The 23,625-nt window shown below is 45.4% G+C and overlaps 2 protein-coding genes across 2 annotated transcripts; both read left to right on the top strand.

Annotated features, from left to right (window-relative positions):
* Positions 1-1,667: 1,667 nt before the first annotated feature.
* LOC120695001 lies at positions 1,668-19,733 on the top strand. Its single transcript, XM_039978332.1, has 7 exons — positions 1,668-1,793; positions 1,874-2,047; positions 2,128-2,502; positions 2,599-2,737; positions 17,616-18,136; positions 19,261-19,350; positions 19,464-19,733. The coding sequence occupies exons 1-7, from the start codon at positions 1,677-1,679 to the stop codon at positions 19,593-19,595; spliced, it is 1,548 nt and encodes a 515-aa protein (XP_039834266.1). The 5' UTR covers positions 1,668-1,676; the 3' UTR covers positions 19,596-19,733.
* A 115-nt stretch (positions 19,734-19,848) lies between these two features.
* LOC120695000 lies at positions 19,849-21,296 on the top strand. The gene is made up of 3 exons (XM_039978331.1): positions 19,849-20,545; positions 20,623-20,728; positions 21,112-21,296. The coding sequence occupies exons 1-3, from the start codon at positions 20,375-20,377 to the stop codon at positions 21,294-21,296; spliced, it is 462 nt and encodes a 153-aa protein (XP_039834265.1). The 5' UTR covers positions 19,849-20,374.
* Positions 21,297-23,625: the final 2,329 nt, after the last annotated feature.

The following is a 23,625-nucleotide window of genomic DNA, read 5'->3' as shown; positions in this document are numbered from 1 at the left end:
CGAGAAGCTCCCTGGTGCGTGGGCGAAGTCGCGGCGGTGGTTTGCAGGCGTTGGGGTGCGGCGGTGTGGCGAGTCCACGGCGGCGCGGGTGCTCTGCGCTGCGGAGCGAGGGGAGGCGGTGGCTAGGGTTGCGGGGTGGCGGCACTAGCGGGATGAGATGGGTTCCTGGGGGGGGGTCTCGTGGTGATTTAAAGGAGGGCGTCGGATATCTCGGCATCCGCGCCCGGGTTTGGAAGGCCGGCGAGGTCTCGGCGGGGATCACGGGATCCGTTGCGCGAGCGCTGCGCGGGGGAGACGAAGCTGGCAGGCGGGGCCCACGGGTCAGCGGCGGGGCGCGCGCGAGCGGGCTGAGAGGAGGCACGCGCTGGGGTTTGGGTCGGGTTTCTAGGTTTGGACTATGGGTTTCTTTCCTTCCTATTTCTATTTCTTCTCTTTTTTTCTATTTCTAATTCAAACAAAGTTTGAATTCAAATACAAATTTGAATTCAAACCACACTCAAATAATTAAAACTATGCACCAGCATGAATGCAACACCAAAATTTAAACCTATGATAAAATTTTAATTACTTAAGGAACAAAATTTTAGATTAAATGCAAGTCTAACACAATAAACCTTAGAAATTTAATTAAAGCCAATTAAATTTATTATAAAATGCTGAAAATTAAATTAGGGTGTTACACTTTCTAATTATGTCGCATTTATTTTCTTTCTCTTTATAAGATCGTTTTGTATATATATGTGCTGATTGGTTTACTATTTTTAATTGCAGGTGATTGAAGAAAGATGCCGGGCGGCGGACTTCAACGATCGGTCGCCTCACTGTACAGAAGAATGATGCCATACTCGGATGCTGGTGAGGGCTCCGATAGGAGTTCCGGGTTGGGGCGAGGCAAGGGTCAAGGGAAGGGTGGACCCAAGAGGGGTCGAGGGAAGGGTGGAGGCAGGAGGCGTCTAGAGCCTTCGCCTGTACCGCCGTCTCAGGAGGAGGAGGAGGAGGAGGAGGAGCCAGCCCAGGACCAGGAGCAGGAGCGGGAGGAGTGGCAGGCGGACGCGCAGGAGGAGGAGGGGGAGTCGTCTGAGGAGGACACGGCCGAGGATACCTCTACGCCGGCTGTCTGGTTGCGAGGTCCTTCGCGACTCCCAGATAGGCCGATATCTGTTGCCTTGCGCCCGCTGATTCGACCGAGCGGGGATATGTAAATAATTTGACATGTAATTACTACTTTTTCATTTCCTAACTCGAAAATCATGGTACAAACTAATATTTTCTCTTAATCACTTTTGCGGGAGTTGGACTGTCCTCAGTGGCGGTACTCACAAATGCAAGGTCAACGGCATCCTGGGTCTTTTGTGCAGGGACCACTTCCCAGGCCTGGTCCACTATCAAGGACGGTACGAGCCGGCCTGGACGTGGGACCACTACATCACCGCCAATAACGATCAGTTGGATTGGAGCGGCAAAGCCTTTGAGAACAAGGCGGAGCGGGTAAAGGGCGAGCTCTGGGTAAGTTTTCCCCGGCAAAAAATGATCAATACATCACATTCATTGAACATTTTGTTAATAATGACATGATCCATCGTCTTTATATGAAGGATTTTTACAAGTGTGATGAGGGATACGAGGAGCGGGCGGCGATTGTGGCTCATAATAGATGCGTTAAACTCGTGAAAGACATGCATTATGAGGCGCAAGTCCAGTGCGTCATCAACTATTGTGCACATTTCCTAAAGCAGAAGATCGAGAAGACTGAGGCGAGGGATTTGAAGCTGACCCGAGAGCAATATTTACAGGTAAGTTCAAATTTATTGTAAGATGAAAAACATCGTTAAATGTCTCTCTTCTTACATGTCATGCATTTGATCACGTGTAGGTTCCTGCGTGGTGGTGTCGTAATGACACCGTGTGCTGGGAGCGCATAGTGGACAAGTGGTTCGACCCCGAGTGGCAGGCTTTGCACGACGCTGGCCGGCAGCGGCGATTGCTGATGCCAGGTCCAGCGCACCATCAAGGCAGCCTCAACAACGACGAGTACAGGGCTATATGGGTACACACTACACAGACTCATTTCTCTAATCTAACGTTCAATTCAGCATAATTTGTAATCAACTTCTTCCTTTTTCGCAGTCGTCCTCACATGAAGGCCAGGAGTGCACCCCGTTCGTGGGATGGGCTCTGGCCCGCAAGGGCAAGGCGACATCCAACGTCACCTACAACCCTGACGACCCGCCCTCGGCGTACAGCAACCCGTCCGTCCACAGTTGTATCCAGGTGTACACAGAGATGGGAAGACAGGTCCATGGGCCAGACTGGGATCCGAGGACCCAGCCCCTTGATGGAGAAGTCATTATGAGGGTGAGAGGAGGCAAGAAATATGGGCGCTACAACATTGGCGATGGCCTTGTAGACACGGCCGGCACTCCCACCCTCTCCCAGATTCGAGCGAGGAGCACGGCCAATAGCCCGGCCATACGCCCACGGCTGTCCGTGTCGCAGCTCCAAGTGCAGGAACTTCAGATTATTTCTTATTTATTCATAGTTCTTTCGTTTTGTACATATATTTGCTTTGCATTGTAACATTTTCATGAACTATTGTAGCACCAAATGCAAGCGCAACAGGCGGCGTACGAGGCGGCGCTGGCCGAAGAGAGGAGGATACGACAAGAGAACGAGCATAAGCAGACGGCCGAGATGGCCCAGATGTACAACTACATTCGAGGTCTTTCTGTCCAAATGGGTAATCCCATCCCAGCCATGCAATTCCCTGTGGCTCCTGCTCCTACTACTCCTCCGGTGAGTATCTTGAAAACCCATTAGTTTCTTTTGAAGTATTAGATACTTAGAGAACTTTATACTTAGAGATTGTGACTTACATTACTCACTTAACGATTTAGGGGACCTACATATTTAGACTTGATTTTCGTTTTTCTTGCTTTCTATATGTGTGTATCTGGATCTTCTTTCCCTGAGCTCGAAGGTCTTAGCTTTTGGTTCTGAGATTTCTTCTCCTAGCAGCTAGATCACTAGATCTTTGATCTTGGCATGAGGGAGGAAAAAGGCAAGACACTATATATATATATATATATATATATATATATATATATATCTAGCTAGCTCCTGTCAGCTTCTTGCTTTGCAATTTTTTTTCATTAACCAAGTTATATTCTTGGATAAAGTTTTTCCTTGCAAGATTGAGTTGCTCTTTTTACATCTGATCCTTTACCTGCTTCGACCTCTCTACAGCGGTTGGATCTTTAAGCTCCTCTCATGAATTATAACTTGAGAACTTGGTTTTTGTCTCACCTGCAATTTATTGTCTTATATTTTTTGCAGAATCTATCGTTGGCATCGAATACGCCAGAATTGTCGCCGGGCGTACAAAACATGTTGCCACCTCAGCTCAACGCCCCACCGCCATTCGACGACCCACCTCAGCCATGAACTTGTTAATTTGTGCCTCTATGGATGTAAACTTGATGATGCTAGTAGGATTTTCAATAAGGATTTGTAGACTAGTGAACTTAATTTATGCGTTGATTTGTGAATTTGTGGTTTGTCTATATATATATATATATATATATATATATATATATATATATATATATTGCATGTGCTTGTTATGATATATGATCTATGATATATGGTTTGAGTGGGTACTTTAAACGTGAAAAAAAAAACAGGTTGTTTCTGGTCACTTTGCTGTGTGCCAAGCCCATGGCACACGGCAAAGTGACCACAATTCGCCGTGTGCCAGGCGGCAGCACACAGCGAACTGACCAACCTTTGCCGTGTGCCACGGGCCCTGGCACACGGCGAAGTATGCTGCCACCTGGGCCCCCAACAAGGACTTCACCATGTGTCACACGGTAGGCACACGGCAAATCTCTCCCCTTCTCCGTGTGCCCAGGGCCCGCGGCACACGGCGAAGTATCTAATCTTTGCCGTGTGTCACACGTTTAGCACACGGCGAAGTCGACCCCGCCGCCGTCAACTCCGGCCGACGCCGTTTGTTATCTTTATTTCGCCATGTGCCATGAATAATACACGGCGAACACCCTCTTCGCCGTGCCAGTGGCTGCCATCGGCGCTTCGCCGTCGGCCACCCACTGCGAAGTTTTCGCCGTGTGCTAAATGGGCTTCGCCGTGTGCCCCTGGCACACGGCGAAATGAGGAAATCCGGTAGTGTAACAGCCCTAAAAAAAATCTATCTTCTAACACAGTAATCACTACACAAAAGCACACAGCAGGATGCTGTGCCACAACATGATGTTTCAAAAGCAATAATGCATTGCGTTGGAGGACACTAGCAATCGGAACTCGTTTGTTCTTTTTCATGCACATTTTCTTCAGTTTTCAAGATACTTTATATATACTACCACCATGTGGATCGGAGGATTGGAACCAAAATGAGTCAATAACTCATATATGTACTACAGTAGGTGAAAAGTAACTCGAGTCAACAGCCACCTAGAAGAGATGCATATTGTTGCTTACCATGCTTTTTTCCCCCTGAAGCTCGCTTACCATGGTTTTCAGTGCGGGTAGCTAGCTTGTCCTCATTTCTACTACTCATATATGAAGCTCGCTTACCATGTTTTTGCATAAATTTGTTTTCTCCTTCCACACAGTCCATGATGACTCTTTTTTTCTTGGCGGGTAGTAGTTCCATTAGTTTCAGATCACATATTGTCTTGCGCCAAACAGGCATAATTATTTGTTACTACAATGTGGTTGTATCCAACGTAACAAACGTTGACATCTGCTTCAGTTGAATTGTACAGGTTTAATCTGTTCAGTGGAAACGAGACAAGCACAGCCTTGAAGTATAGTACCCTCTTCAAGTTGGAAAATCCACCCTACATCCAAAAGAAGACGCCAACTTGATAATCAGACCATAATTATTACTCTCTAAAAATAATCTTTCATTAGTGCTGAGTCCCTTGATCAAATCATGACAATTTTTCCCGACACTAGCTTTGTACTTCCTGAGATATAAGAGGTATTGATAGGTACCGAGAAAAAGGTATCAAATCTGCGGGGGCGGTACCGAATTTAATTTATTTTATTTAATTCACATATCAGATCAGCGGTCAGCAATGATCAATAAAAAAATAGTACCTGATGGTACCCCTAGTACCTTCCAAGTTCCAACCACTGCAACAAGACCATTAATTTTTCCATTATTCCAATAATCATAGTAAAATTCCTCTTATACATAATCACCTTGTGGAGGATAATAAGAATCACAGGTGAGGAGAGTCAATAACTCATTCAGAAGATGAGTAAGTCACAGATCTGGGACTCTGTTCGGCTGGCTGTGGCTGGTGCTGATTTGTTATGAGAAAAAAATACCACTGGCTATTTGACTGGTGCTGATTTGGTGTGAGAGAAATGCACTGCTGGCTGGTTGGCTGACAAACCAGCCGAACAGAGTGAATAATGGCTCGAAAAGTTGTTGCACAATGTAAGGCAGTAGTAAAGAAATCGACAGAACTTTATCTTCTACGGTAAGTTATATGCACAATATAATATAAGGCAGCTGATGAGTTATATATACTAGCTAGTGCCATGTTCTTAAAAGCCTATAACTAGACCACCATTACTTTCTAAAAAAATATTTCATTAGTGTTCATTTTACAAATTTGATCGTGACTCTTTCATGATACATTTTTTTGCAGACTCGAATGGCCACAACCTTGCGCTACCTGAACATCGACAAAGTCATCATCTGGCCTTGCCACCCTTGCAATGATATCCAGTTTGGCTATACTATCAAAGTACATACCATGAGATAATCACTCTGAGTCATCACCTTGAGTTGGCGCATGCTTCTAGGATCAAGGAGCAAGGACAACGGATTCTTGAAAATGCTGGTCTTACCGATCATACGGATCTGCAAAGTCCTGTTGCCTCCCAAACCTACACTGATGTATGCACATTCACTGGAAACCAAACGCATATCCTTTCTTTCTCGATCGAGAGATCCAAATGTGCACTAGGACAACACTATCTTTCAAAACCAACGCACTATGGATCCTTATGTTGAGGAACCAGAGGACGAGTCGTCGTCCACCACGAGGACCGGCAGCTCAGTGTATTGCTTTAACTGTTTGGCCCCCGCGTCGTCCTCCTGGGCGACACGGGCGGCTTCCGTCTCGCCCGCCAAACCCCACCTCCACCATCGGCGTCCGCCTGCGCCGCCACTGGAGCTGCTCGCCGGAAGTCCAGCGAGCTACGACGAGGGCGGCGGCGGGGCCTCCACTCCTTTCTCCACTTTCTCCACCGCTCTCTTGCCGTTTCTTCCTCCCTCTCGGCTCTCCTCTCCTCCGCGCCCTAGTGGCCGGATCCACCCCGGGAGGGCGGCTCCATGCGCTGGCGCGGCGGCCCGGATCCGCGTGCTGGCGGCCCGGATCCATGCGTTGGCGGCCTATCCTGGCCGGCTTCGATGTGCGGTGGCCGGGCGGGCGACGGGGGTGGCAGCTCGCTTTGCTCGGCAGGCCTCGTGGCCGGGCTCCTGCTCGCCCCGGCAGCTGCGGCAGGCGCGCTTGGCGGGGGCGGTCCCGCACCAGGCGCAGCCCACCTCTCGGCGGCGGCCCGCACGGCGCTACCACTCCACTCTCGCCACCGCCAGTCGCCGGGGGCCAGATCCGGCGATGGGGTTGCTGGACCCGGCCGGCCCATGGGCGGATCTGCTGTGCCGGGCTTCGCCACCTTGGCACCAACGTCCTGCCCCGTGGGTGCCCTCCTTCCTTGGCACCCGCGCCAGCCTTGGCCTCGAGCCATGCGCCGTCGTGCTTTGCGGCCCCGACGGTCGCTGGCGGCGCCGCCATCGCCGCTGGTGCTTCGGCTCCGATGGCTGGGTCTGCGTCCCCTCCTACTGCCGGCTCTTCCTGCGGGGCCCTTGGTTGGTGGGGGTGCCGCCATCGCCGCTAGCCCTAGTTCCTCATTGACCTCCCTCCTCCGGCCGGCCCTTGCATGGCTGGGCGACCTTCACCGCCGCTCATCCTAGGGCATGGGCTGCCCCTCTGGCTTCTCGGGTGGCTGGGGGCTGCCTGTGGTCGACGTGGGTCGTGGGGTGCCTCTGCCGGTTGGGGCGCCGTCCGTTGGCGCTGCTGTCCATCGACGATCGTCGCAGGCATCCATTGCCTCGTTCCCAATAACTTCGGGCGAAAGCTCTGTTCCCATCCCTGGAGGTGTTGTTGTGTTGTCTTGGGAGTCGTCGACCTTCTGCCTCGCCGCCGCGGTACCGTTTCCATCCTTTCGGCGTTGCTTGTGGTGGGTGCTCTGGGGTGGAGCGGAGGAGAAAGCCTTTGCCTGTCTGCAGGCCGATGATGGCGACGTCTTCGGGCACCGTTTTCCTCGTTGGAGGCATCATTTGTTCGCTCCTACCCCTTCCGTGCCCCCATGGCTGGTCGCCTGTTCGGTGGTTCGTCCTGTGTGCCTGTCTTGCTTTACCCAATGTCGTCTTGGAAGCCTAGGTCGTGGCGGATCGCTTGCAGATGGTGGATCATTGGCCCTGGCGGATGCTTTGCCGTCGGGATCATGTTGTTTGGTGGATGCTTTGCCACCGGTGGTTACTTCGACTTTGGCGGATGCTTTGCCGCTATTCCTCTACTCTAGCAGATGCTTTTCCGCCGTGGTCATGATATTCGGTGGATGCTTCACCACCGTTTCCTGCTTCGTGCTTGCTCCCTTGGCATCTTTGGCGACAATATTTTGTGCAGGTCCTGCTCGGGTGGCCTCTGTTTGGGTGACTTGTTTGGAGAGTCCTCCCCCTTCGTACTTCTTCTGCTGACCACCTATTGTGTTAGTGGCTACGGCCGTTTGTGTGTTTGTCTGTACTTTTTCTTTAGTGTTTTTTTTCTTAGTCCTTTGTGTTTTTGTGTTGGCCAATTCCTGTTTGGCCGCAGCAAGTTTGTGTTTATAATTGTTTTCTTCTTAATGAAAAAATGTGCTCAGACACGGTAGCAAAAAAATCCTTATATTTGATTTGGCTCTTGGCTCAACATTTTCTTCACCTTTCCAAGTCGTTTGTTTATATGTGCCCCCCCAAAATGGATCAGTAACTCACAAAGAAGAGTGGGCGAACTATGGCTCAAGTTAAGAGCTGATCTGAAAATCAGTTGTGGAAGTAGGTTGCAAGTACAATTTGAGGAAGTAAAGAATCCAAAATGATTTTATCTCCAACAATAATGTGCAAGACGGATACTACGTACATGTTCATCAAAAACCTGTGTACCTAGGTCACCATTGCTCTACAAAAAGAATCTTTTAATTTATTTGCATTTAGTTGCAAGGATATTGCAAGTTTGGCCGTGGTGACTCTACATACAGATTCTAGCTGTGCAGCACTTAACTCTTTCAAATGGTTTGGGCTACGGGTGAATACGAATTTGCCCCTTCCGTTTGGGCCACGGGTGAATACGAATTTCATTTTCTCCGTCCCAAATATTTTCATATTTTTGAGTATCAGTTAGGAACGGAACGAGAACCAGGATAGATGTGACTAGGAATGGAAACGGAAACAAGAGATATGTTCTCCAGCGGGTTGCCTTTTTTTTTTTTGAAAAGATCCGATCCATATTCGTTTCATTTTACTTGTTATAATAAATTGTAATCCGGAAAAGGTCAAAAACTAACACTGGCATGGAAACCAAGCCCAAGATATGCACGAGTGACTTATTGTTCAGGCTATTGTTCCTCCTCAGCTTTAGTGTTCTGCATGCTGGCCCAGCATGCATCACTATAATTTCCATAATATATATATTTTTTTGAAATAAAAATTGCTATAATATATACAGCATGCTATCCATAGTCATTCTATTCATGCCACTGTTACAACTTGACAAAATTCTTTTGGTTACCGACCATTTTTCTCAGTTTGCCATTTGTGCTTGACACAGTGTGTCTAAAGTTGTAGCAAAGTGTGTCAACAAATCAAATAAGTTCCAGTTTTTTTTTCGAAATAAGAAGTTTAAGTTTTTTTAAAAAAAACAACCAGACAAGTAAAAGGAGAACCTCGTGAATACCACGTCTACCTCCAACATGGACTACCACAGGGTGGACCCTACCAAGACTTGTCCTCTTCACAGTTAATGCAAGTGCAAGTGCGGTCCACCCAATGTCCCATTCCTCCCCTTCAAAGGCAGAGACGGACGCTTCCTCTCCGCTTCTCAGAGCGGTTCGTCATGCAGCCGGCCGCTCATCTACTCCGCCGCCTCGCGCCGCCGGCCGCCGCCTCAATGCCGCCGCCATCTCCGCCCCGAGGAGCCGAGCCCGGCTGCTGGAGTTGCCGCTGCCGTCGGCTCTAGTGCCCCCGAAAAAGCGCCGGGTCCTGCGAACTCCGCCCAAGGCCACCACCCACATCCCCCCTCCTCCGCCGCTCGTCCCCGCCGCCGCCGGTGACGTAGCGCTCCCAGACCCCACCCCGCCGCCTCAGGCGGCGTCCGTAGGCTCACCTCCGCCCGTGGACCGAAACCCCACTTTGCCGCCGCCAGGAGCCGCCGAAAAACCCTCTTCGCCGCCTCCACCAACTGCTGAAAAACCCTCCTCGCCGCCGCCGCCGCCTCCGGCCGCCGATGACGAGAAACCCTCCTCGTCGCCGCCACCAGCCACCGAAAAACCCTCCTCCTCCTCCTCGCCGCCGCCGCCGCCGCCTCCGACCGACACGGCCGCGAGTTGTGCTCGTACACGGAAGGCGCGGAAGGTCGTAAGGAAGCTTGTCCCCAAGGGGATGATCGCCGCTCGTGTCACAGCCCAAAAAAATAGAGAAAAGAAAAGAAAATCCCCCGCCGGGCCCCACCTGTCAGCCCCTCCATCCTCTCCTTCCCCTGTTCTGCTCGGCGCCGCGCGTCGCACGCGTCGCCACCGCTGGCCAACGCCGCCACGTGCCGGCCATCCTCGACTTCCGTGACGCGCGCGACCTCCGCTCGCCCTTATCCTCCCACGACGACACCGCGGCCTCATCTTTCCCTTCTCCCCCTCAAACCCTAGCCCTTCTCTACCTCCATTGCCGCCGCCCCAAGCCGTGCCGCCGCCGCTTGCCGCCGCGATTCGCCCGCTCCGGTGAGCCGTGGCTCAATCCTTCGCTCGGGGAGCTTCCTCTCACCCTCCTCCTCTGATTTCGGCACTCACCCGCCTCCCTGCAGGGCTGCCGCCACTCTCCTCCGCCCACGGCCGCCCAACGCCGCCGTGCCGCCCGTCCGCCGCCGTTCCCCGCCGTCCAACCCGCCGGTCAGCTTCGCCATCACCTAGGGCACGCCATGCGCCCTCGCCCCGAGCCCCTCCAGCCTCGCTCCGCCGCGCCGCCATCTGCCGGCGCCGCCGCGTGTGCGCGCCGCGCGCTTGGGCGCGCCCAGGCGCGGGGTCAAGGCAGGCCTTGGCCTTGACCCGGCCTGGTGGTGCCGCCCGGCCCCCTGGGCCCACCTGTCGGTAGCCGGGGTGGCTGCCCTCGGGTGTGCCTAGCCTTTTGCTAGGGTTTTGTAACATTTTAATTGTCTGTCATCTTGTAAAATCCATAGAAATTCTTGTGTAGCTCCAAAAATTATGAAACTTGTTTTGTTGGGTTCCTCTAGCTGAGATCTACTTAGGAAAAATATTGTTTTGCATGTTACCTTGCTATAGGTTTATCTTGCAAAAGTGAGTTTAATGCTTGGTTATTTGTGTACTACTCGAAAAATGTCAAACCAAATTTTGTTAGACACCTTGTGAGGTGTAGTTTTCAGTGGTGCAACTTGTTTACATGATTCCTTGCTGTTTATCAAAGTTTTAGTTTGTTTTCTTATAATTTGTCTAAAAATGGTTTAATATAGAACTTCTTGCTGGAAAGTGAGAAAATAGTAAAACCAGTTTTGTTAGCTTTGTTTTCATGCCTAGTATCTAAGATAATTTTCTTGGATTTGTTTAGTTTAGTTTGCATCCCTTTTCTGATTTACTTTGTTTAGAGTGGCTGAAAACTATTTTATTTATGTTTAATTTTATGAAAGTCCTTTTACTGCAAATCCAATTTTCATAGTTCCTTGCATTGTCCTTTGCATGCTCAATTTGTTCCATGATTTATGCTTGTTGTTTAGTCCATTCCTTAATTCTTGCATCGCATTCATGCATTATAGTGACCGAACCGTCGGAGGTCGAACCCTTGGAGCCCGCCGAGTCCGTCGAGCCCGAACCCGGAGTCCCGTTCGTGGTCGAGTCTGAAGTTAACCCAGGCAAGCAGCTAAGCATAATTCCTTGTACCTATCTAATTTGTCTAGCTTAGTTATCTCACTTGGGTAATGTTGGGTTATATATATATTATGTATGTATTGCATTCTTGTACCTATCTTTATGCATGATCCTTCCTTGATTTGTTATCCCTTTTCTTGGCACTAGTTAGTTAGTTAATTACTTAACTTGACTAGATGCTTAGCCCTGCTTAGAATACTTCTATTGCTCGCTAGACAAGAATGGTTTGGAGGTTCACACTTGTTGATAATCCTTGGTCGCACTGGTTCGGTTTGGGTGGTGATGGAGTGGTAGTACCGAGATTCGAGCGGAATGATAGGGCCTAGAGAATGAAATCACATGGGCATAGTCCGCTTGGATCGATTAAAGACCGAGTGGACGACGTCGGTTTTGAGCACCTTTCCGTGCTACCACATATCCAATATAATAGAACGGATAAGCCAATTACCTCCTTTGACTTGATCATTGATGTGCAGTCCTAGCTACGTGGCTACGGGCTATGCAGAGAGGCTTAGTGTGTCCCCAGGTGGACTTATGTGTAGGGAAGTTTAGAGATGTCCCTGGTGGAACTAAGTCTCTACTCGTAAGCTAGGTGTGAGGTTCAATGATCGAGCCATGTTGGGAACGGTTGACGTGAGTACCCCCTTGCCTGGCGTGATCGGTTGGGTGAGTTGCATGGTCCTCGCGTCGTGTGGGTAAAGTAGTACACCCTTGCAAGGTTATAATCAATTCGAATTGCCGCGCTCTCGGTTATGAGCAAGCTCTTTATCCCATGAACTCCTCATAGAATTTCGATTATGGTGGGAATGGTTCATGTTATAGTTATGATCAGTTATAGATTTTATTACTCTCTTAATTAACTAAAATTGTTGGGGTTGGACAAGATTAATTAATTCTGATAGGTGATAGTGTAGAGAGCTAATGCTTATGCAATAATTACTTAGCCATAAAGATTTTACTTGAGCCAATGCATGATCCTTGCTTATTTAATCACGTAAGTCTTGCGGAGTACCTTTGTACTCAGGGTGCTTTCTAAACCTAATTGCAGGTGAGCCAGAAGTGGTGTTCGGCCACTTCTACCCCGCTGATCCAAACGCGGGGGAAGAGTAGGTCGTGGTGGCTGTAATGATGTCCTTGAGCAAGGCGTCATTACTTTAGTAAATCTTTATCGTAATCGAGCTTCGTGAGAGCATGTAAATATAATAAATTTTACGTTTCTGTTTAATATGACTTTCGTGAACCCAAGGCTTGTAAGTGAAGTTTGAAACCCACCTATATTGAACTTGTAATATTAAGTGTGTAAAACTGCTCTTTGTGGATTCTTGGTGATGTATTCGATTGTAAACGGTATGTGCATATGCTGATTCTGGGCGTATGTTGGAGCACATACCGGGACTACCGGATTTGATATTATTTTGGATGAATGACGTGTCGGTTATTCGTGTCTCTAGATGTGGGATAACACGTGGCACACTCTCCGGCAAGCACGTGTTGACTCTCATCTGGATGATAATGACCGACGGTTCGTTTAAAATAGTATCAAATTGGGTGGTTTTCACAACGGGTATCAGAGCTAAGGTTTCATGAAGTGAACCTAAAATTGGCTTAGTGGGTTGAGAGTCAAATAAAATTTGACTACTTGCACTAAGATTTACTTTTATTAAAAATTCGAAATTAAGGTAAAATGCTAACTTTCTTCCTTGGTCTTAGAACTAATTCCTTCTTATTGCTTCACTTGTTTAATTAAGATGTGCTTAACCTCTCTTGTCTTTTTGAGTAGCGGGAGCGTAGGAAAACCTTTTCATCTACTGGAAACCTTTTAAGCCTTTTATCGGGGTTGAGAAGGTGAGAATCACTCATTGTCCTGAGCGCTAGTAGGAGGGTTGTAGTGCTGCTGGGCAATGTGGTTGTTTCGGGTCGTGAGTGCTAGAACGTTAAAGCGTGCTCACGATGTGAGGAGACGTCATGCTGCATTCATACCTCGCATGCATGCATGCATGCATACTTTCTTTTGGTTTTCAAATCTGCATCTAGCTAATCTAAGGTGCCGTGGTCTAGTTTTCGCTGATCTCGTTCTTGTTATTCTTAGTGGGCCAAATCTACCCTTTCTCTTAGATATGTTTTTTCTAGTGTTGGTTATGTGTTAGATCTTTATCTACACATTATCTTTCCACCCTGCCTTTGAGTATCATTCTCTATATCTAAGAGAAACAATTCTCCATATCATTCTCCATATCTTTCCACTGGCCTTATAGAGCTCATGCCCGGGACTGCTCCTATCTCTAGACAGCCTTACCGAATGCCTCCCAATGAGTTAAAGGAATTGAAGAAACAACTCAAGATTCTGTTGGATAAGGGTTTCATTCGTCCGAGCTCCTCTCCTTGAGGATGCCCGGCTCTTTTGTGAAGAAGAAAGATGATAGTTTGCGGATGTGTGTTGATTACCGTCCGTTAAACGAAGTCACTATCAAGAACAAATATCCTCTTCCTCGGATTGATATTTTGTTTGACCAACTCTCGGGAGCTCGATATTTCTCCAAGATTGATCTAAGGTTAGGCTATCATCAAATCAAGATCCGGAAAGAAGATATTCCAAAAATGGCTTTTTCTACTAGATATGGTCTTTATGAATTCACTGTCATGTCTTTCGGCCTCACCAATGCACCGGCTTATTTCATGTACCTGATGAATAGCATCTTCATGGAGGAACTTGATGTTTTTGTGATCATCTTTATTGATGATATTCTCATTTATTCCAAGACCAAAGAAGATCATGCTCGTCATATTCATATCGTCCTCCAAAAGCTTAGAGGGCATCGTCTTTATGCCAAGTTCAGCAAATGTGAGTTTTGGCTTGAAGAAGTATCTTTTCTCGGTCATGTCCTCTCCAAGGATGGTATTGCAGTAGATCCTAGTAAGGTGCAAGATGTTCTTGATTGGAAGCAACCTCAGAATGTCCATGAGATCCGGAGCTTTCTTGGACTTGCGGGATATTACCGCCGGTTCATAGAGAACTTTTCTAAAATTGCGAAGCCTATGACCGAGTTACTGAAGAATGGGGTCAAGTTTGATTGGTCCCTAGCCTGTGAAGAAGCCTTTCAAACCCTTAAGGATCGCCTCACTACTGCTCCAGTTCTTGCTCAGCCAAATATTTCCAAGAGTTTCGATGTTTATTGTGATGCTTCTCGCATCGGTCTTGGCTATGTTCTTATGCAAGAAGGCCGAGTGGTAGCCTATACTTCTCGTCAACTCAAGCGACATGAAAAAAATTATCCTACCCATGATTTAGAGCTTGCGGCCGTTGTCCATGCTCTAAAGATATGGCGTCACTATTTGCTTGGTAATCATTGCAACATCTATACTGATCACAAGAGCCTCAAGTATATTTTCACTCAATCTGATCTCAATATGAAGCAACGTCGATGGCTTGAGTTAATCAAGGATTATGACATTGAAGTGCATTATCATCCTGGTAAGGAAAATGTCGTCGCTGATGCACTAAGCCGGAAGGCTCAATGCAACTGCTTGACCATAGCTCCTCCTGTGCATAATCTCTGTGATGATCTTCGGAAACTCGGAATTTCTATGGTCAAAGAAGGCTATCTTGCTACTCTTACAATCAGATCTGATCTTTATGATCAAATTAAGGAAGTCCAAAAGAAGAATAAGGGTATGGCTCGAATTCGGGAGTTGATGAATGAGGGAAAAGCTCGATGTTTCTCTACAGATGATCAAGGAGTTCTATTCTTTGGGAAGCGAATTGTGGTGCCAAAGGATCATAACCTCAGGCGAATTATTCTTGATGAAGCTCATAGTTCTCAATTCTCCATTCATCCAGGCAGTACCAAAATGTATCAAGATCTCAAGCAAAGGTTTTGGTGGACTCGCATGAAGCAAGAAATCGCTCGATATGTCGCCGAATGCGATGTTTGCCAAAGGGTTAAGGCCGAACATCTCAAACCTGCCGGTACCCTTCAACCCTTGCCAATTCCATCATGGAAGTGGGAAGAAATTGGAATGGATTTCATCACTGGATTACCCAAGTCTTCTAAAGGGTATGATTCTATCTGGGTAATTGTGGATCGATTGACGAAGTCGGCTCATTTCCTTCCAGTAAAGACTACGTATCATGTCAAGCAATATGCGGAGTTATATCTCACTCGCATTGTCTGTCTTCATGGTGTTCCCAAGAAAATTGTCTCTGATCGTGGTCCTCAGTTTGTCGCTCATTTTTGGAGAAGTCTGCATGAAGCCATGGGAACCGATCTCACTTATAGTACTGCTTATCATCCTCAAACTGACGGTCAAGCCAAGAGGGTCAATCAAATCCTAGAAGACATGCTACGAGCTTGTGCTCTTATATATGAGAAGAAATGGGTTACTTGCTTGCCATTCGCAGAATTCTCTTATAACAATAGTTATCAAGCAAGTATCAAAATGTCACCTTTTGAAGCTCTCTATGGAAGACGGTGCAAAACTCCAATCAATTGGTTCGAATCAGGACAAAGGCCTTTCTTTGGTCCAGATTTGGTGAAAGATGCCGAGGAGCAAGTCAGGATTATTCGTGAGAATCTTCGCATTGCTCAATCTCGTCAAAAGACTTATGCTGATCGTCGTCGCCGAGAACTCCATCTCAAAATTGGTGATTATGTTTATCTCAAGGTTTCTCCATTTAAGGGCACTCGCCGTTTTAAGTCAGAGGAAAGTTAGCGCCACGCTATGTCGGACCTTTTCGGATTATCAAGAAAGTTGGAGCAGTGGCTTATCAATTGGAACTTCCTCAATCACTCTCCGCAGTGCACAATATCTTTCATATCTCTCAATTGAAGCAGTGCCATCGTGTTCCAGCATAATTTCTTGTACCTATCTAATTTGACTAGCTTAGTTATCTCACTTGGGTAATGTTGGGTTATATATATATATATTATGTATGTATTGCATTCTTGTACCTATCTTTATGCATGATCCTTCCTTGATTTGTTATCCCTTTTCTTGGCACTAGTTAGTTAGTTAATTACTTAACTTGACTAGATGCTTAGCCCTGCTTAGAATACTTCTATTGCTCGCTAGACAAGAATGGTTTGGAGGTTCACACTTGCTGATAATCCTTGGTCGCACTGGTTCGGTTTGGGTGGTGATGGAGTGGTAGTACCGAGATTCGAGCGGAATGATAGGGCCTAGAGAATGAAATCACATGGGCATAGTCCGCTTGGATCGATTAAGGACCGAGTGGACGACGTCGGTTTTGAGCACCTTTCCGTGCTACCACATATCCAATATAATGGAACGGATAAGCCAATTACCTCCTTTGACTTGATCATTGATGTGCAGTCCTAGCTACGTGGCTACGGGCTATGCAGAGAGGCTTAGTGTGTCCCCAGGTGGACTTATGTGTAGGAAAGTTTAGAGATGTCCCTGGTGGAACTAAGTCTCTACTCGTAAGCTAGGTGTGAGGTTCAATGATCGAGCCATGTTGGGAACGGTTGACGTGAGTACCCCCTTGCCTGGCGTGATCGGTTGGGTAAGTTGCATGGTCCTCGCGTCGTGTGGGTAAAGTAGTACACCCTTGCAAGGTTATAATCAATTTGAATTGCCGCGCTCTCGGTTATGAGCAATCTCTTTATCCCATGAACTCCTCATAGAATTTCGATTATGATGGGAATGGTTCATGTTATAGTTATGATCAGTTATAGATTTTATTACTCTCTTAATTAACTAAAATTGTTGGGGTTGGACAAGATTAATTAATTCTGATAGGTGATAGTGTAGAGAGCTAATGCTTATGCAATAATTACTTAGCCATAAAGCTTTTACTTGAGCCAATGCATGATCCTTGCTTATTTAATCGCGTAAGTCTTGCGGAGTACCTTTGTACTCAGGGTGCTTTCTAAACCTAGTTGCAGGTGAGCCAGAAGTGGTGTTCGGCCACTTCTACCCCGCTGATCCAAACGCGGGGGAAGAGTAGGTCGTGGTGGCTGTAATGATGTCCTTGAGCAAGGCGTCATTACTTTAGTAAATCTTTATCGTAATCGAGCTTCGTGAGAGCATGTAAATATAATAAACTTTACGTTTCTGTTTAATATGACTTTCGTGAACCCAAGGCTTGTAAGTGAAGTTTGAAACCCACCTATATTGAACTTGTAATATTAAGTGTGTAAAATTGCTCTTTGTGGATTCTTGGTGATGTATTCGATTGTAAACGGTATGTGCATATGCTGATTCTGGGCGTATGTTGGAGCACATACCGGGACTACCGGATTTGATATTATTTTGGATGAATGACATGTCGGTTATTCGTGTCTCTAGATGTGGGATAACACGTGGCACACTCTCCGGTAAGCACGTGTTGACTCTCATCTGAATGATAATGACTGACGGTTCGTTTAAAATAGTATCAAATTGGGCGGTTTTGACAGCTCGGATGGCTGCTGCGGCGGGGGCGGGTTCAGCTGCCACCGCGGAGCTGCAGATTGGGGAGGGACACGCGCCGGACAAGTCCACGGTCGATCGAAATGCTGCCGTGGATGAAGTGGTGGTGAAGGGGGAGAATTTGGGGGGTACTGCAATTAAGGAGCCGGCCGCTGGCTGCAATTCGATTGCTGTGTGTGAAACAGCAATTGATAGGGAAATGGTGGCGGATTGTGGTGATGCCCCGGAGGTGGAGAAATTGGCGGGCAGGGATGAGGTGGGAATGTCGGAGCGGCAGAGGAGGAGGATGACAGAGGTGTTTGTTGGTGGGCTCAACAGGGACGCCGAGGAGGATGTGAGAGCGGCGCTTGCGGAGGCGGGGAAGATCACCGAGGTGCGGATGATAATGGATGCCGGGATGAAGAAGAACAAAGGCTACTGCTTTGTGCGCTACCATGAGGCTGCACAGGCCAGGAAGGCCATTACAGAGTTTGGCAATGTTAAGGTTTGTGCTTTCCCCACTTGGATGAACACATTACATTTTGTTCTGCCCATCTGAACATTCATTTGAAATACCACAACATGGAACAGTGACATGTTTTTGGGCAAGCATGGTGCTAGTTACGTGAGACTGTGAGAGCATGACAGTAACAAATTCATTGTGGCACTTGCCACAGATGAACTCATGTTCCTTGTGTGCTGTGCATTGGTGGCGCCAAAGAATCATCAAATAGGACATGATGTTATAAATCTGTGCGATTTATGTAAACCAGATGTCACTATCAAATGGGGCGTCATGTTTTGCATCCTTTTGAATTCTGATCATTAGAAAGAATAGACAAGTAATGCCCTGCCACTGTCACATCTTAATCAGTGCTCACTTACGGGTCGATAATTGACTTATCTGCATGATTTCAAAATTATTTATCGAGTCATATTGCTCGATCCCAACTTGATCTGACCACATCTCCTGGCACAAGTTTCTAAATTTGTTTGCTATATCTGAATACTTTGTAATCCAATGCAAACTTTTTCCATGATTGAGAAAATGGTCCTTGTGAAAGGCAACCAGTTAGTGAAATTTGTGATATATGCAGATCTTAGGTGCATAATACTTCTCATAGATAGGCTGCCATTCTGCCTGATATAGTGATGTGGACATATGGTGCCAATACTTGTCATTTACACAATGTTGTGTCTGTGACTGCAATTTTACAAATCTAACCTTCCTTGAGATAGATCTGACAATCTGTCCAAGGCTAATCATGTCGAACATACCGATCATTATCTTGTTGAACACTGTGTAATGGCTGTAAACTAAAGACTGCTTTCTGTGCAAAATGCAATGCAAAAGAGGCAGGTATTAATGGGGAATTTTGCTTTTGGTGCTATGCATATTTTTCTTTGTTGGAATCTATGCATTAGCATATTTTTGTTATAGTGTTGCTTGTATGAAAAACCATTTGGACCTAGTGACATTTGACTACAGTTGTGTCTACTGGCCAAGTCGAAAGAGGCTTACCTTTCACTGCCTCCATGTTTTTCTCTAGTGAATTCTTATTGCACCTTGCAAGCCTCGTCTTTCTCCATATTGATTGTTACCTTGTTCTCTGAAAACCCCATTACTAGATTTGTGGGAAGCAGTGTCGAGTTGCAGCTCTGGAGAGGAACGATAAAATTTTTCTAGGAAATTTTGACAAGAAATGGAAGAAAGAAGATGTGAGTATAACTGCACTGTAGATGCCATGTTCTTTCTCTGCGAACAACTTGATCAGATAATCTGTCCTAAATTGTTGACTGTTTGCTAAGCTTACATATTTCTCTTGAAGCAGATCATGAAGCTACTACAGAGAATTGGAGTTGAGAACATTGATGTTGGACGCTTATGGATGACTGTAATAACCCAGGCTGTAATCGTGGGTTTGCATTTCTTGAACTTGAGACTTATAGAGATGCACAGGTAGCATACAGAAAGCTTTCAAGGAAAGATGTTTTTGGCAAGGGTTTAAATATAAGAGTTGCATGGGCTGAGCCATTGGATGATCCAGATGAAAAACAGATACAGCAGGTCTCTTTCTCACATACTTTTGTTGGTGTCCTTTTCCTTTGCACATTTGTGGTGTATCAACTTTTTATTTCTCGAACACGCAGGAGAGCTGCGCATCAATATATTAAGAAGAAAAAAAGGGATAAAGATCCCCAAAATGTTACAGATTATAAGGGACCCACCCTAGCAACAAGATTAAGAGACTCTTACAAAAAACACACATGACCAGAAACACTAGACCAAAAACACCCCTAAGTGGCTGGAGCTGGAGCTGCCAGGGCGAGGACATGGGAAACTCCTCGAGCCCCTGCAAAAGACCATTGTTAATATTCTTCCTCGATAACTCCAATGAGACTGGAACCTGCAAATGGAAGCTATTATCCGAATAGTATTATATGTTCTTGCTGTAGATCACCTCTCCTTTTTTGGTTAGTTCATATATATTGGCATCCTCTGCATTTCCCTAATTGTGCTAAAATAAGTTGTAAACACATTTGTATGGTTTATACATTTAGGACCTGTGACAATCTGATTCTTCACTCATATGGACTTGTCACTTTGAACATCATTCATGATTGTGCTTTCAGTGGTCAGTCACAAATTCCCGAAGAAGTCTAAGTAACCTGATATAATCCTACCATTAAGGTGAAAGCAGTTTTTGTGGAAGGTGTACCAAATTCTTGGGATCAAGCTAAGATGAAAGAAATCTTCAAGAAATATGGAAAGATCAAACTTGTTGTTCTATCACGTGATATGCGATTGACTAAAAGGAATGACATTGCATTCATTCACTACACTATCCATGAGGCTGCCGTCTTTTGTCTTCAATCATTTGATGGGGAACAATTGACTGAGAATGGCTCAAAGGTCTCTTGTAGCTCATATCTAGTGTAAGTTTGAGTTTTTGCTAACAGGATTCTAACATTTTTAGTGTTTCATGCCAGGTTAATATGAAAGTCGCTCTTGCGAAATCTGTCCAAAAGAGCAGGAAGGATATAGAAGATCATAAATGTTATATTAGTGAGAAACACACGACAAATATTCCTAAAAGTGAGTTAATTTCCTTCGAAGCTCCATCCACCTTGTGGTTCATTTCAGATTATATGCCTAATTTTTATGGTTACTGATCTCAGTCCTCTGATACTGTTTCTGTGTGTTCAAAATAAAATATGACCACCATCTTCTTGATGTTCTTTGTCACAGTATGTCTGGTATCTGTAAATTTTAGTAGTCCAGTGATCTGCATATGCAGGTCTGATGCTGATTTATATCTCCTGTGATCCCCTTGTTCTTTTTAAAATTGATTGTAATGAGCTTAATGGAACAAGCCTTTATAATGGCGGTAACATGTATTAAATTTATTTTTAAAAGTTATTCTGCTGAATGAACAGTTGATGTGCGCTTTCTTAATTTATCTGAACCATGCCATCTAGGTGAAAGAAAACTTGGGGCGTCTTCACTGCATATATTGCCTTCCAGTTCCAGGGGGGGAGCAAAAAAGGAAAAAATTACAACACTGGGGTTATGGAATCGAATCTATCCATTGTACAATTGTTGGTCTACCTACTTCTCTAACTCTCAAGAGTTGAAGATGAGCCGGCTGTTTGAAATTATGTAGCCATAGTCGAATAGATGGTCTGCCATTGTCAAAGATCTTTGAGTTCCTTAACCTAATACTCCCTCCATACCCAAAATAATTGACATTTTGGATAAGATTTGACTATTTGAGTCAAACCTTGAGAATATAAATCATGAATAACTCTCAAGTTGTTGAGTTTGAAAATATAAAAATTATATAAATGGATTTGTCTTGAAAAATACTTTTATGAAAGTATACATATATCACTTTTTGATAAATATTTTTAGAGAAATAAGAAGTCAAAGTTGTGTTTTGGAGACCGTGTTGCTGTCCTAAACGTCAATTATTTTGAGTATGGAGGGAGTAATTAATTAACCTGAATTAGTTTTGAAACTCCTATAAACTGTTTGCTACTGTGCAAATGATTGCAAACTGTAATATTGGATGGTTTTATGTTTTAGCTACTAACTAATCTTGGGTGCACCATTTTTTTTTGGCACTTGGCCTGGGCTGCAACTTCTGCTAGCTTCTGTCACTAAGTGCATCTATGTGATGCATGCTACGTTAAAACATAAAGAAGCTTTCTGGCATCCAGTTTACTTTTGAGGCTTTGTCACCACTATTTCTAAATTGAAGTCCATCAGCCTTAAAATCCCAATTGCTGATATTTTCATCGTTATAAGCAGCAGGAAGTGCTATTCAAGATTATCCCCACATATACTCTGGAGAGATGCGGCCTTTTTCAGCACTAGTAAGCTATACCATACAGGCATGAAGCATTTACCTATTGATTTTGTCATATTGGTTTTGATCGTGCTTACCCCAGGGCAATGATTCTTCTTATCGTGCGAGCCGCAACCCTCGAGCTCAACATGAGAGTAGTACCTATGCTACATTAACTTCAAGGTTATCTCAAATTCTAAGCTGTCACCATTCATCGATGTATACATCAGCATAGAGTAACAGATTCCATCTCAATTTGTTGTCTCAGCTATGGTGGGTCGCTCCATGCCATCACTGGGTATTCTCCTCCATATCATCATGACACCAGGAGATGTCTGCCAGGTATGTCTTGCAGGCTGTCTTGTGCTTATCTGTCCCTTTGTCACCTCGTGTTCTAGTATGTACGAATGTGCTATTTTACTATCAGATTCTGATTATGGACTAGCAGAACCATGGGGTGGAATTCAGGTATGTTTTTTCATCATAATTTAAGTTGTTTCTAATCTTTCGGAAAAAAAAAGTTGTTTCTACACTGCCTTCGTTAAACAAATGGCATAGGGAATCCCATTGACACTTTTGCTTTTGACTGGAATGGATACAGATGATGCAAGCAGGTTCTCGCAAACCTGGGCAGCCACATGGAAGCAGACATTAACAGACATGTAAGTGTTGCACGCACTTTTGCATGTTGTTTAACACACTCAGGGGTTAGGACTTGATATCTGATATTCGGCATGTTGTTCCATGTTCTTCCACAGATTGACTGCACCGCTAAAATTGACTGTTTTGCGACTCGGGCAATTGGAAGGATTCATGTAAATTCACATGAAGGCTTCTCCCAGGAGTCTCGTAGCTGACTCAGAAATAGTTGGGGGTTATTATATATAGGATGGTCATGTCATATTTGCGTGTCGTACATTTGTGTACAGCTCACTTTTAGTGACTACCGTAGCAAACGTTGCTGTGTTCATTTTCTGCACTAGTAATCACGTGCGATTAAGGTCAGAAATGCTTTTGTTACTCCATCCAACGTCTAAAGGACAAGCAAGTAGTCTCTTCTGATGAACCGATGACCACTGATAATACTGATAGTTTGCTCAGATTTCTGTAAACACGCTGCATATCTGATCGAGTAACTATCAGCAAATTGTCACGGGATGCATGCAGGAACCTGAAATGTCCCCTCCGCTCAGCCACTAAAATCAAAGCCTAAGCTTTTGAGATAAATGAAGTTCCCGGATAAAAGAGCAAGCAGCCTTTGGTGTGTGGAACCCGTTAATCAGCCATAGTCTGAAAATCACAGGTTTCATAAACAAAATCTCCAACACCACAGTCAACAAAATCAACCAAAGTTTCTTCAACAGGGAACAAAATCCCAAAATATATATACGACATTTATAACAATGTAATTAGTTAAAAAAATGCACTAGTTTTTTTTTCCTAAAAATCAAATATATATACTGCATTTATGAAAATATAATTTGTTAAATTGCAATAATTTTCCCTTAAATATCATATATTTAAAAACCTCAGGTCATTTTTAGCTGACGTTTTAGATAAACAAATAAAATTACATGCAAATCAACATTGTTGTAGGAAACACCAAATTAAGGTGACCGGAAGATAGTACCAAAATTCAGCAGTT

The sequence above is a fragment of the Panicum virgatum genome, chromosome 2K (assembly GCF_016808335.1).
Source record: "Panicum virgatum strain AP13 chromosome 2K, P.virgatum_v5, whole genome shotgun sequence".
Taxonomy (NCBI): domain Eukaryota; kingdom Viridiplantae; phylum Streptophyta; class Magnoliopsida; order Poales; family Poaceae; genus Panicum; species Panicum virgatum.
This window is presented reverse-complemented; position numbering and strand designations above follow the sequence as displayed.